We start from the raw sequence: 15,461 nt of genomic DNA, 5'->3' as shown, positions 1-15,461 counted from the left end.
CTAATGCTGATTCTCTACACGTCTATGGCGAGAAACCTTCTAAAGGTCTTAAGCTTATGTCGTGTACTCAAGCAAACAAGTATTGCGCAAGGGTTCCTTCGCCTTTCTTGCCCACGTTGTGGAAAAAAAAGGATAAGGGTCCAAGCATGAGTGATGTTCCTGTTGTTTGTGACTTTCCTGATGTTTTCCCTGAGGATCTTCCTGGTCCTCCTCCTCCTCTTTCTGTTGACTTTCGTATCGATTTAGTGCCTGGCGCTACGCCTGTCGCTAGGTCTCATTATCCTCTAGCACCCTCGGAAATGCAAGAGCTATCTAGCCAACTTCAAGAACTTCATGATAAAGGCTTTATACGCCCTAGTACTTCTCCTTGGGGCGCTCCCGTTCTATTCTTCAAGAAGAAAGATGGATCTTTACAGATTTGCATTGACTATTGTGAGCTTAACAATCTTACAGTAAAAAACCGATATCCTCTTTCTCACATTGACGACCTCTTCGATCAGTTACAAGGCGCGACATGCTTTTCCATGAACGATCTCCGTTCTGGTTATCATCAACTTCGAGTCCTCGAAGAAGATATACCCAAAACCGCGTTTCGTACACGTTATGGTCACTACAAGTTCGTGGTCATGCCTTTTGGTTTAACTAACGCACCTACGGTTTTCATGGACTTGATGAACGGTGTGTGCAAGGCTTATCTTGACCGTTTCATGATCGTCTTCATTGACGATATCCTCATCTACTTTAAGACTCAAGAAGAGCACGAGCGACACTTGCGTCTTATACATCAGCTTTGGCCCACTGAACATCTTTACGCTAAATTCTCCAAGTGTGAATTTTGGCTAAAAGAGGTTAAATTCCTTGGTCACACCGTCAACGAACTTGGTATTCACGTTGATCCTAGGAACACCGAAGCTGTGAAGAATTAGATTGCTCCTAAGTCTCTGTCTAAAATTCATTCGTTTCTTGGTCAAGCTGGTTATTATCGTCGCTTCGTTTCGAACTTCTCTAAAATTTTCGTTCCTCTCACTTCCTCACTCTGTAGGACCGGTTTTGATACCGTTCGATTGCGTAACGAACGTTCAACGTGCGGAATCCATGAACGTGCGTGACCGAACACACAATAACGTACTAGAACCATGATTTTATTGAAAATATGACGTGTACAAGCAACGAGAATCACGTGGAGAGACTTTCTCTCTCTAGACTTGAATCACCAAAATCACCAAATGGAGCAAAAGTCTTAAACATTAAATCTAAGGCTCCTATTTATAGGCCTTGGAATTAATGAGATTTCTCATTAATTACCAAAATGCCACCTTACTAATTCTATCTAAAAATTACAGTAAGACTTGATTTCTTCGGTTTCTCGCTACGGCTCGGATTGACGAAGGCGATAGACATTAATGCACTAACAATCTCCCCCTTGGATATTGCCGCAGTCAATCTCGTAGCGTCTGGTCTTTCTCTTTTACGAACAGAATCCCTGTGGATCTGTCTTCGAGCTTCCGTTTCTCTTCCTATTGATCAGACTTCTTTTCTTTAGGCTCCCCCTTTCGTCAAGCTTCCATGCTTTTAGGATCGACGCCTGGCTTTCCGTAGCAACAGAATCAGAAACCTACACATCTCAAACTCTCTATTACCAATCAACAATGATGTGATTCAACTTAATGAATCAACTAAACATTTGAGAATTATTTTCTAACTTCTCATCATTTTAAGCAAACCAATCTGTTCATCATGTTTAGCCATTGAGATTTTGAATATCAGCTATTCACCATCAGTTGTCGAAAATCTTTTTGGATTTTTCAAAATAAGAAACATAAATGCAATAACAGAATATTAAATGCAGAAATGAAATATGTACAAACATATTTTTGTGAGTTTGTGCAAGAGGATCATATAAGTTTTTGAGACATATCACCAACACCGTTAAGCTTTTAAACATTTCAAGTTTTAAACAATTTACCTAGATTGTCAGTATATTGATCCACTTTAAATTTTCACACAAATTTCAATTGATTCGAGATACGATATTAATGTTTTAGAAACTTGAACTTAAATGTGTATCACTCCACTTGAATATACTCCCGTATCCAGATCCCAATGTTCAGTCTTACAGGTGAGTATATCACAGATGATATCTGTTAAGGGGTAAATTGCGAGGGCCGTGAGAGCTCAGGTCGATACTTCCGTATACGCAAAGAGATGACGGCTTCGACTTTCGGTGGGTCCCCTTTAGAGGATCTTTTGTTACAACAGCAGTTGATGACGGGGGTAGCCCAAGACTAAATAAAGTGACTAAATATGTAAATGCTCAAATGGTTAAACGGTTCAATGGTTAAAAAGCTGTGAGATGGGAAAAGCGAGGCGGAAACAGTGGCCAGTCACATCCGGAGATCGCTTCACCAACCCATAGCCGCAAAAGCAAAGCAGGTCTGCACAATACACGCTATTACCCAGGGGTCAAAAGCCTTTAACCCCCGAAAGGGGAAACCCTCCACTGCAAGCAAGGTTACTAGTCTAATATATTCTACTTCGGGAGATGTCTTCTCTTATAAATTGACACTTCATTTACTTCAGAAATCATCTCCTGGCCAGCTCTGATTTTCTAATCTCTGGTCATTCGTGTGGAGTACTTGCTTACATACAAGTCACTCCTTTTCACATCCACCACACACATTCCATTTGCTCCCACTTCCAAATCTGAGTACATCTCAGAGAAGGAATCTTCAGCAAATAACAACAACAAACTAGTAAACCTCCTTCCACGTCTTGCAAACGTGGGGGAACCCCGCGACCTGCGTTAGGCAAGGTTGAACCCTTCAACCCTTTTGCCTAACCAATCCAGCTACTACCATTGGTCTTGTATTTGTTGCATCAACAAGTTGGCGCCCACCATGGGGCTACGCCGCTATTTCTTCTCAACAAGACCTAGTAGTGTAGCTCTCTTCACTTAAAATCACCATGTCTGAAAGTGGATCTCCGGGAGAAGTAAATTAGATACCAAACACTTCCACCCCGGGTAGTAGCCAAGCTCACGTGGCTATACCAACATCCTTCTCAACTCCGGGGAGCACACCCGAGTTCCTCACCTTCAACACACCGACTCCATCCAGATCCGGGGTCCCATCTCCCAATATCGGTGTCTCTAACACCCCAGCACGTGTTGAACTTACCCCCGAGGGGGTAGCAAACAATTTCCTTGAATTAAGGTCACTTCTCAACCAGCATGTGAGTAAAGAAAGAGAAAAAGGAGTGAGGATTCGTTTAGACTACGATGAACCTGAACCAACACTGTCTCCCGGACCACCTCTACCTCCTTTTGCTACAAGGAGTGAGGCTGGTCCCAGTAATCCTTCAAACCCTCACCCTTATATGTCCACTATGACAAATCCTACGGTACATCCTATCTTCTCTTCCCAACCAATTACTAGTGGTGCTCCTCTGGGACATGAGCTAACACTTGACCAGCTCCTACAGTCCCTAGTAACAAGCTATCCAGCATCTGTAACAACCACATGGGAGCAAGCTCTGTCCGTGCTCCCTTTAGCACGAAGTGCTGTTATGAGCACCCCTCTCGGAATAAACTGCTCGGTTGGTCCAGGAAGCCTTCAAGGCTTCAACCTCATGCCCAATATAATGACCCAGATGATGGCCAAGTTCCTGTGGCAACACTTCATTAATCAAGTGCTAGCCACTCAGGGGAATCACGACAATGGCAACAATGTAGATGCAAGGGCTGAAGAAGACTTGGCTAAACCTTACAAGCCCAGTAACCTTTCATGCTTTTCAAGACAGATAGCCGATTATGATTTCCAATCAAAGATTAAGATGCCGTCCCACATCAGAACGTATGATGGGACTGAAGATCCTGAGGACCATCTTCAGATCTTCACTGGTGCAGCCTGGATAGAGAAATGGTCAAACGCTGAATGTTGCCTGATGTTCATGCAAACTCTTGTTGGATCCGCCAGAATCTGGTTTAACGACCTACCTGCTCAAAGCATTCGAAGCTTTGACGACCTAAGCAAGGGTTTTCTGGCAAACTTCTCCCAACAAAGGCGATATGTCAAAGACGCAACAGTGATCTTCCAGATAAAGCAACGTGATGATGAAAGTCTTCGTGCGTTCATTGAACGAAACAAAAAGGAAGGTCTGACTTATGTAGGGGCGGACGAGAAAATGAGAGTGGCTGGTTTTATGAATGCCATAACCTCTAAATATCTCACAAGAGATTTCAACAAATCCCTGCCCAAGACCCTGGAAGAGGCTCTTGAAAGGGCCGAAGCTCACATCCGGGGAGAGGAGGCTGTAGACATTAAAGAACAAAGGAAAAGAGGATCCGGCTGGCGAAGCAACAACCCAGCTAGAAAAAAGGGGAACTTCAACTCCTATGACAGACGGCCAAAGGGTTCAGACCCTCGAAGGTCTGAAGGCCAGAACCCTTCAAGCAGAGAAAAGGGCATAAGTTTCACACCCCTCACAAAGACCCCTCAAGAAATCCTTGCAACAGAAGAAGTTAAACAAAACTTTCGGCCTCCTAGGCCCCTCCCCAAAAGCAGAAAAAACGAGAACTCCACCCAATACTGTGAGTTCCACGAAGAAAAAGTCACCACACCAATGATTGCTTCCAACTCAAGAAAAGAATAGAAGAGACTGTTAAGTCCGGAGAACTCGCTCATTTGGTAAAAGGAGTCCGTGACAAAATGGCTGAAGGAAAGGGTAAGGAAGTCAATATGGTGAATTTCGATGCAAGGGTTCCTCATAAAAGACAGCGGTTGGAAGCTTGGGAGCTTCAGTGTGTCTGCTTCCCCCCTACGGAGAAAGACCCTCTTTCTAGCCCTCTTGTGGTAGAAGCTACCGTGGGAACACTGCAAACGTATAAGGCATACATAGATACTGGGGCAGCCACTGAGATCATGTTCGAAAAATTCTTCAACCGTTTGAGTAATGAAGAAGGTTCAAGGCTTCAACCTTCTGGAACCTCTATAAAAGGTATCGCTGAAATACCCCTCAAGCCCTTAGGGCAGCTGACCCTTAATGTTCGTTTCAGCGAAGGTTTAAAAGAAAGAAACCAACCATTAACCTTTGTGGTTATCAACATCCCCTCAAGCTATGACGTGATCATCGGAAGACCAGGACAGTGTGCATTTTACATGGCAGTGTCTGTGGGCCATGGCACGGTTAAATTTCCTACCGAGAGGGGCATAGCAACCCTTCAACCCTCTCAGGAAGCTTACATGATTGAGGGTGAAAACTCAAACAGCGAAGAAGACAGACAAAGGTTGGTCATAAACCCTAAGTACCCTGAACAACGAATAAGGGTCAATCCAAACCTTTCTCAAGAGACCCTTTTGTACCTTGAAAAATTTCTAACACATTACAGCGATGTATTCGCTTGGTGTCCAGAGGATATGACCGGGATCCCTCGGAACATTGCCGAGCATGAATTAAGAATACCACCGGATGTCAAGCCGGTGGTCCAAAAGAAAAGAAGCCTGGCACCTGAGAGAAGTCTGGCAGCCTGCCAAGAGGTTGAAAAACTTGTGTCGGCCGGTATTCTCTGAGAAGTCAAGTACCAATCATGGGTTGCAAACCCGGTTATGGTCAAGAAACCTGACAACTCTTGGAGGATGTGCATAGATTTCAAGGATCTTAACAAGGCTTTTCCTAAAGATTGCTACCCACTACCGGAAATTGATCTCAAGGTTGACTCCCTCACAGGTTACTCGTTCAAATGCTTTCTCGATGCATACAAAGGTTAACACCAAATCCTCGTGAAGAAAGAGGATGAGGAAAAAACAGCCTTTCACACGGACAAAGGGATCTTTTGTTATCAAAAGATGCCTTTTGGCCTCAAAAATGCAGGAGCTACCTATCAAATTGGCAAAAACATGGAGGCCTACGTTGACGACTTGGTGATTAAAAGCAAGACGAAACATCAAATGCTTGACGATATTCAAGAAACTTTCAAGAACCTCAGAAAGGTTAACATGAAGCTTAATCCGGAAAAATGCTCATTTGGATTCGAGGAGGGAAAATTCTTGGGTCACATTGTTGGAAAGCAAAGCATCAAAGCCAACCCTAACAAAGTGAAAGCCGTCCTCGAAGCCAAACCACCAAAAACCAAAAAGGAGATTGAAAGCTTAAACGGGAAGCTTGCAGCCTTGAAGCGTTTTACCTCAAAGCTGGCCGAAAGATCTCTGCCCTTCTACAAAACACTCAAGAACTGCTCAGACAAAAAGGATTTCAAATGGACTGAAGAAGCTGAAGAAGCTTTCAACCAGATCAAGCAACATTTAGCTTACCTACCAGATATCGCGACACCAAAAACCGGGGAGTTAATATCGGTGTACCTCTCAATTGCTGACGAGGCCATCAGTGCAGTCCTCACCATCGAGCGAGACAAGGCCCAGGTACCCGTTTATTTTTTCAGCAAAACTTTAAAATTAGCTGAAACAAAATACCCTCCCCTTGAAAAACTTGCCCTAGCCCTAGTTCAAACAGCTAGAAGGCTTCGAAGGTATTTCCAAGCACACCCCATACAAGTGGTCACCGACCAACCTATTAAGAGTGTGCTTGAAAAATCTGAAAACTCGGGGCGATTAGCCAAATGGGCCATAGAACTGGGTGAGCATAACATCACCTATGTCCCAAGAAAAGCTATCAAGGCACAAGTCTTGGCCGATTTCATTGCGGAAGTCCCAAACCAGGCAATCACTCAAGTGAATGCTACCACTACTGAACCCTCCAACCCTGAAGCATGGAAGCTTTTTACCGACGGGGCTTCAAGCGTTGAAGGGTCAGGAGCTGGGTTAATTTTGATCAACCCAGAAGGGCTGGAATTTACATATGCTCTCCGTTTTAATTTTCAGACCTCCAATAACGAAGCTGAATACGAGGCACTAATAGCTGGCTTAAGGCTAGCTAAAGAAATGAAAATCGAAAAGCTTGAAGTATTCACAGATTCGTTGCTGGTCTCAAGCCAAGTGAATGATAGCTACATAGCTAAGGAACCAAACATGAAAAAATACAGAGAAAAATCCAAGGAACTGATGAGTACCTTCCAGGCATGCAACATCAAACAAATCCCAAGATCTCAAAACAAAAAGGCTGATGCCCTAAGTAAGCTTGCATCTCTCACTTTTGCCCACCTTACCAAGAAGGTGCTGGTAGAAGTGTTGAAGGCTCCATCAACCGATGAATTGGAAATTCAAGATGTAGTTACCGAAGAAGATCCAAACTGGATGACTCCCATCAAAAAGTTCCTCAAAAATGGTGAATTGCCAAATGATCAAGTAGAAGCTAAAAGGGTTGAGATCAAGGCAAGGCAATACGTATTACAAGGAGAAACCCTTTACAAAAAGAGTTACCTTGCTCCCTTGTTAAGATGTGTCGGTCCGGAGCAAAGCAAGTACTTGATCAAAGAAATTCATGAAGGTGTGTGCGGAGCCCACTTCGGAGCTCGGTCGGTGGTTGCAAAGCTCATGAACCTTGGATATTTCTGGCCATCAATGCACCGTGATACAACCGAAGAACTGAAGAAATGTGATGCTTGTCAAATTCATGCACCAATTCCAAAAAGTCCCAAGCATGACTTAGTCCCAATAACCTCGGCATGGCCGTTCCACAAATGGGGGATGGACATTGTTGGTCCATTTCCCCCAAGCAAAGGGGGAGTAAAATTCTTACTGGTGGCGGTAGATTACTTCACCAAATGGCCCGAAGTCAAACCACTTGCCAAAATCACGGGAAAACAGGTCATTGACTTTGTTTGGGAAAACATCATTTGCTGTTATGGATTGCCGGGAGTACTTGTCACTGACAACGGAAGACAATTTGCTGAGAAGCCTTTCAGCACTTGGTGCAAAGAATACAAAATCGATAAAGTTTTTAGCTCAATGGCTTATCCGCAATCAAATGGTCAGGTGGAAAGAACAAATAGAAGCATAGTAGAAGGCATCAAGACAAGATTGTGAAGATACAAAAACAACTGGCTTGAAGAATTGCCTAGTGTCCTATGGGCAATTAGAACAACCGAAAAAACAAGCCATAGGAAAACACCTTATAGCTTGGTATTTGGATCCGAAGCTGTGATCCCCGCTGAGATAGGAGTTGTAACCCAAAGAATTGTCAACATGAATCCCGAAACAAACCAAAAAGAGATCGTGTTGAATTTACAACTCCTAGAGGAAGCAAGAGACCAAGCTGCAATTCAAGAGGCCAAATACAAGCAACAGATGGAAGCTTACTACAACAAAAAAGTCAAGAACGAACGTTTCAAGCCAGGGGATCTGGTCCTCAGAAACAACGAAGCCAGCAAGAAAGAAAATCAAGGAAAGCTCGGCCCAAAATGGGAAGGCCCATACACCATCCTTGAAGCACACAAAGGTGGATCCTACAAGCTGGCTGACTCAAAAGGCAAAAGGATTCCAAGGCATTGGAACGGCAAAACCCTGAAAAGGTTCAATGTTTAAACAGGAAAGTTTGGTTTGTATCAAGCAGAATTATGAATACCTTTTGTAAAAATCAAGTATTGCTGAAATGAATGAAGTTGCTTTATCAAACTTGTCTTTCTATCCTAAGATCAGGTTGAGAACCTAGCAAAAAACTCCATGGCAAGGGCCATGTAAGGGGATGAGCTCCCAGGCTACATCGCTCAATAGGTTCAAGGGTTGAATGAACCTATATAAGGGGTGAGTTCCTAAATCAATACAACTCCATGAGACTTGTTAAGAAAACCTAAAATTGTCTCATAGACGGGTGTGAACAGCCTACACCAAATGTTCCCTAAGCCTTAAAAATATAATCAACAAAAAGGCTTTAAAAATTCAAGTAAAAACCAAGGAAATAATAAAAAGGATAGGTGCTAGTTCTTCTTGTTAAAAATACCAAGGCTAAGTGTCTGCAGCACTGAACCCTTCTAGGTATGACAAACATAAGAGCAGCACAAACTGGACAAAGACAAAGTTGCAAAAGGACAAAGAGAATCTGAAAGAACAAAATCACTTGGACAAAAAACAAAAAAGATACAAACCAAGTCAGGCCACAAGTCTAAGAAGCCTTCAAGGCTTCAAGCCACTCGAGCAACAACTCGAAACCTTAAAGGCTTCAACCTACTAACAGACAGCCAAAAGGCTTGGAAGGTTAAAGCCAAACAGATTGCCTTAACAAAAAAACAGACACAAGTCTAAACACATAACATAAATAAGGAAGTTAAGATATCATACCATACCAAGGAAGGCCCTAAAGGACTTCCAAACATAAGTTAAGGCAAGTCCTAGTGACTTGCAAACCTAACAATCGTTCAAACGGCTACACAGGCCTTCAACACAACCAACAGGAACCTTAAGGGTCCCTGAAAACCTAATATTGTTTAAAGATTACAAACCATAAGTTGTTTTTAGTGCTAAGAAAGCTATGAATCAACAGACTTGGAAACTCCAGAACCTTCACCCTTGGTCTTCTTTGTTTTCTTCAGCTTCTTAGTCTTTAAACTTCCATCACCCCCCACCGCTGAAGCCTCCAAGCTTGCATCCTTAGGAACATCCGTCTGACCTGAAAGGGTATCATCACTATCCCCCGAATAGGATCTCTTCCTTGAAAGAGAACCCAAGATTTCGGCACAAACTTTTTCATTTAGGCCCTCCGGTTTCAAGTCCTGCAACATAGCAAGAGGCTTACCAAAACAACCAGAAACCTGATGGATGTAAGGATAGGTCAGTTTCTCCATTTGCTCAACGGAGCCTTTAAAAACATCAGAAGCCTCGGGACGAAATAGAGGTGACTTCTCCAAAGGATGGCCGGATTCATGAAGCTTGTAACCAGCAATGAGGCCTTGGTGTTTCCCCAGGTTGAGGAGCTTAGTATAAACAGCACCAAGGGCAGAATTGAACTCCTTGGAATGTAAAAGATAAGTAGCAACCTGCTGGAAACCATGCTCAATTAACTACTGATTGTCAGCGGTAGAACGAGCAACTGAAGCCTTCAACCCCTCTTTCTCCTCACGAAAAGCCTGTTGCTGAACAGCCAAAGTCTCCCGGTCAGCTTTTAACTTCAACAAGTTAGCCTCAAAACTCTTTTTTCAAATCACCCATCTCAATCTCATGCATCTTCCTCAAGTCACTAACCTCCTTCTGCCATGCTGCTTCTTTCTCGGCAAAAGCAGCTATTTCCTTTTTCATCGAGGCCATGGAGGATTTCATCTTATCCTTCTTCTTGGAAAATTCCTCGTATTCCTGCATCCTTTGACGAAAACGGGCAATACCTTGAGGAAGCATAGCAGCAAGGTTGCAAGTACTCAAAACCATCCGAGACAACATCAAGTCATCATCCATCCCAGCAATGGTCTTGTGCACCGAAGGAGGAGCAAGGTGACTAAGAGCATCCTCACAAACAGCAGCATCTTTGAAGGTGTCATCATTCTTCACTAACCAAGTAGGCACATAAATCCCTTCCGGATCTAACCCTTCAACGTCCCTGCTTGAAGACTCCTGAACAAGGGTAGCAACAACCTTCTTGCCTGGAACCTTTTTACTATAAACAACTAATTCTTTATCCTTTATCCTTCTCAGCACCTGCTTCACCACCTTGATCTTCCGAAACTTCAATATCATCACTCAAGTACACTGGTTCAGTAGAAGTGGATTGAGGACCAGCTTTCAACAACCGACGAGAAGATCGGCAGGTCGAAGACTTGGGAACGTTGGACTTAGAAAAACCCTTGACATAGGCAACACTAGCATAACCTGTGCCCTCAAACCTTTGCTCAGCAGTTCTAACCACAACATTCTCGCCAGGAACAGACGGAGCATCCTCAAACACAACATCAGAAGTATCATCACTTTTGATAAAATCCAAAGCAGACATGACTACAAAAAACAAAACAAAAGCAAATAAGTCATAAGTCAGAATAAATGCAAAAAGGGAAAATGCATACCCACGCCATTTCTCATTAGTACCGGATCCCGATCGGCTTTCCCCCAAATATTACTAACCCCTAAAAGAACTAACAAATGTTCAGGAAAGGGACGAACCCTCGAAGGGCACCCCCGGATGGCTGCAAGGAAAGCATCATTCAATTCGGATTCAGAGGGCTCCGGATCATTAAGAACAGCATCCGGATGCCTCCACACCATCTTGAAGGGAACAATAGACTCGGAAACCCAGAAAAAGCGATCCTTCCAGGTCCCAAGTGTTGTAACCATGGACGAGATGAGGCAAGTATCAACCTTTGATGTTTCAAAGGTGAACCAGTCGCCATTCTTGGCCAAACGGAAAAACCGCCGAAAGAGCAACAAGGAAGGATCATATCCAAGAGCACGACACAAAACTTCAAAATGCAAAACCCTAGCCATCCCCTTCGGATGAACTTGCCCAAAAGAAACCCGATAATACTCCAACAAGTTCAAAACAAAAAACGAAAAGGGATAACAAAGATTCGACCATTGAAAATGACGGCAGTAAAGGGCAATCGAACCAGGGTTCGGTTTATCAACAGGAACATCACAAGCAGGAGCAGTTGGGTTAAATTTTCTATCAATACCATATTCCATACAAAATAAATCTACTTCCTCTTGTGTTAACCGAGAAAATGATTTTGGTAAGTCCTTACGAGCATCCATTTTTGAAAAACAGAAAATGAAGAATGCAAGGTGTAAAGGAAACTGAAACTAACCTTAGAGAAGGAAGGAAATGGCAGAAACTTGGAAAGATTATGAATAATATGGATAGAATTTACAGATATAAAATAAATGAAAACCTACAATAGGGGTAATAATGGCAAAAAGTAACTTCTGCAAAACCGCCACCCTATCAAACTGCCACACATCAATCAAATCAATCGTCAGTTATTTAAAATTCAAATATTAACTGCCTTCAACCTTTCAAGTCTTCAAACAACGAACCCTCGAAACCTTCAAGCAATAAAATACATGCATAAAAGTTAGAAGTCTTTGAGCTCATTACCCAAAAACCTCTGAATTGGGGGGCTGATGACGGGGGTAGCCCAAGACTAAATAAAGTGGCTAAATATGTAAATGCTCAAATGGTTAAACGGTTCAATGGTTAAAAAGTTGTGAGATGGGAAAAGCGAGGTGGAAACAGTGGCCAGTCACATCCGGAGATCGCTTCACCAACCCATAGCCGCAAAAGCAAAGCAGGTCTGCACAATACATGCTATTACCCAGGGGTTAAAAGCCTTTAACCCCCGAAAGGGGAAACCCTCCACTGCAAGCAAGGTTACTAGTCTAATACATTCTACTTCGGGAGATGTCTTCTCTTATAAATTGACACTTCATTTACTTCAGAAATCATCTCCTGGCCAGCTCTGATTCTCTAATCTCTGGTCATTCGTGTGGAGTACTTGCTTACATACAAGTCACTCCTTTTCACATCCACCACACACATTCCATTTGCTCCCACTTCCGAATCTGAGTACATCTCAGAGAAGGAATCTTCAGCAAATAACAACAACAAACTAGTAAACCTCCTTCCACGTCTTGCAAACGTGGGGGGACCCCGCGACCTGTGTTAGGCAAGGTTGAACCCTTCAACCCTTTTGCCTAACCAATCCAGCTACTACCGTTGGTCTTGTATTTGTTGCATCAACAGCAGTGATTATCAATTTTATTGTTTTATCAACTTGCTGAGGGCTGCGCTTATATTTCAAAGCATTTTGCAGAAAGTATTATTCGGGGACTAGGTCAGTATTTCCATACAGCAGAAGTCCCGGAATAATACCCCAGATATCACTGAGTATAAAGACCTAGTATCTCAGAAAGAGGGATCTTTCAAACAAGATTTTGGGGGTTACCCATATATCCAAGAATAGTTACCCACGAATTAAGCAATTTTGAATTTAGGTTTATATCTCATTTCAATTTACTAAGTGTGCAAAAATCTACCGACACATCCGTAGTAAGATTGTTTATCACTTTTAAACATTACATATCTTTAGCGTGTTGTGATAGACCACTGATGTACTATCATTTCCTCTTTCATGCAACAAAAAAACTCATTTTTGATTTTTCAATGGTTTTGACATTTTCAAATTTTCTAATTTTTTTAAAATTTTTCTCCCCCTAAAATCAAAATCTGTTTCAATTTTGATTTTCTGAGAAAATTTGAAACAAACTGTACAGATAAAGTGACAACATGATATCGAATCGCTTCAATTCACCATCCACTTGGCGTAAAAAATCAGAACTCCCCCTGACAATAAACTATTTTCCCATTATGATTTCAAAACACTTAAGTTTGTTTTAATCAAAATGGTTTTTCCGGAAAATTAGTTTTGTGTGTCATTTCATAAACTCGGGGTTTCATCACCATGTTCTTCATATTTATCAACTTGTAGGAAAGATGAATCAAGTACAACTTAATGTCCTTAATTTATCTTCTGAAAGTCGAAATATCACCGAAGTGAATTTCTCAAGAAAGATGCCGTTTCCTACTCCCCAATTACTAACCTGGGAGTTCCGGCAAGTCAGGTTTTTCATTTAAACAATTTCACCCAAGCCTGACTGTCCTTGGGTGATTTTTGTCACACCCCAACCGATGGCGGAAACATCGGGATGAGATGAACAAATCGCTCAAAAGCATCATAACACTATTTGTGACAATATAGATTAAATCAAATTTCATAAATGACTAAATTCAAATACATTGATTCAAATAAAGACAAATTGCAACAAACATGGTTTATTATTAAAATGGGTATCTAGTCCATCCTAACTTGATTCTTCAACATCTTGACTGTCAACCTGCAACATGTATTAAAATAGAGTTTCAATGCAAAAGCAAAGAGCGAGTATACAAGTTTGTTTACATAGCATAATAGAATAAAAACTCATATCCAACACGAACATATTAAAATAGTTTCAACCATGCTAGTTTACGCAGTCCAAGTGATAGCCCAAGTTTCCAATGCGTTAAAGTACCTAACCCAAAGTTTCACGGGAGGTTAATATGTCTCCTCCTAACAATACCCCAAAGACTAACGGGGAGGTGCATTACCCCTATAGCGCTACTATTGTTAAGGCGGAACTACACACAGGGATTAAACGTTCACATAACACAAAATAGTCTCAAGTATCATAAGTTTCATGTTTCATGTTTAAATGGATAGAGCATGTTTCAAATAAGTTTCAAGTGTCACGTGCGTTTAATATAGAATACATGTTGCACCCAAAGTGTTTAAAAGTAAAAATGGGTTCGAGTATACTCACAGTGATTGCGTATGGAGATTTCTTGAAATAACGCACGAGGAGAAAAGATTGGGAATGCCGAAAGAACAAATGGAAACGATTATCCTAGGTAGGAAAAATAACACATAACGATCTAGTTAATATAAAAAGAATATAAAAATTCTTAATATTTAGGGTTCACAACTTGATTATTTATATATTAGTTAATCTCGTAATAACCCGTTAATATTAGATAGGAATTATAATAAATTGTTAATTATTATTTAAATTATTATTAAGTTTAACGATTTTATTAATAACAAATTAGAAAATAAAGTGAAAATTGTTTGTTATATGGATTAGAGATAAAAAGAAATAATAAAATAAATTCATTACTTATTGATTTTTTTTTAAAGAAAATGGATAAGAATATAAAAAGTTCAAGGATCACTAGAACATTAATTCATATATACATTGTTAACAGAATGATTCGCATATTTGTTTTAAAATCAATTAGACTCTTGTTTCCTTGATGTCACCAAACCCAAATGACAACATTCATCTTCTTCGACTTTTAACCCAACCGACCCCTGTTTCTTTTATAATTTGTTTTCTTCATTTTAGAACCAAAACATCAACTGAATATATATAATATTGTAGATTCATTTGAACTGACCGAACAAAACATAAGGAACAAGAAAGTTATACCGCGACGAAAAGATGAGAATCCCGAGTCGAAATCTGACTGAACCGAAACCCAAACCAGAGCTGACTTCGATGACTATGTTGGCCGAACCGAGACCTGAACCAAAGCTGAAACAAGTGAACCGAAACTGATGTTGACAGGGTTTGTTCGAACACCGATCCGAACATCAAATCTGACCGGTGTTGACTCGACACGGAACCGAACCAAAACTAAGACTCGTGACTGAACCGACGTGCACCCGAGACTGTGACACTCTAGGTTTTTCCGAACGAACACCTTGTAATATTTTGTGTATATAAATATTATTAAATGAAAACGTGACTTTTACATGATATGTGTGGTATGTATGTAATCTATATATATGTATGAGAACCGAGACCACGACCCGAGACCACGACTCGCAACCACCCGGTTGCGAGTGGGCCACTTGGTCTCGAGTGGGCCTCATGAGCCGAAACCATTTGGGCCGAAACCCCCAAGCCCAACTCGTGACCCCTTGTATAAATTCCAACCTTCTCCTCACTTCCCTCATTTGTTGCACAAACACACCCACACTTCTCCTATTTCTC

The 15,461-nt window shown here is 41.6% G+C and overlaps 1 protein-coding gene across 1 annotated transcript; it reads left to right on the top strand.

The window, feature by feature from the left end:
- Positions 1–3,942: 3,942 nt before the first annotated feature.
- On the top strand, positions 3,943–4,650 carry LOC110887799. The gene has a single exon (XM_022135368.1). It carries the CDS (start codon positions 3,943–3,945, stop codon positions 4,648–4,650), a length of 708 nt encoding a protein of 235 aa, XP_021991060.1.
- The last annotated feature ends 10,811 nt before the right edge of the window (positions 4,651–15,461 follow it).

Source organism: Helianthus annuus, chromosome 6, assembly GCF_002127325.2.
Source record: "Helianthus annuus cultivar XRQ/B chromosome 6, HanXRQr2.0-SUNRISE, whole genome shotgun sequence".
Lineage (NCBI taxonomy): Eukaryota > Viridiplantae > Streptophyta > Magnoliopsida > Asterales > Asteraceae > Helianthus > Helianthus annuus.
Note: the sequence above shows the minus strand (reverse complement) of the source record. Positions and strands in the feature narration are given on the sequence as shown.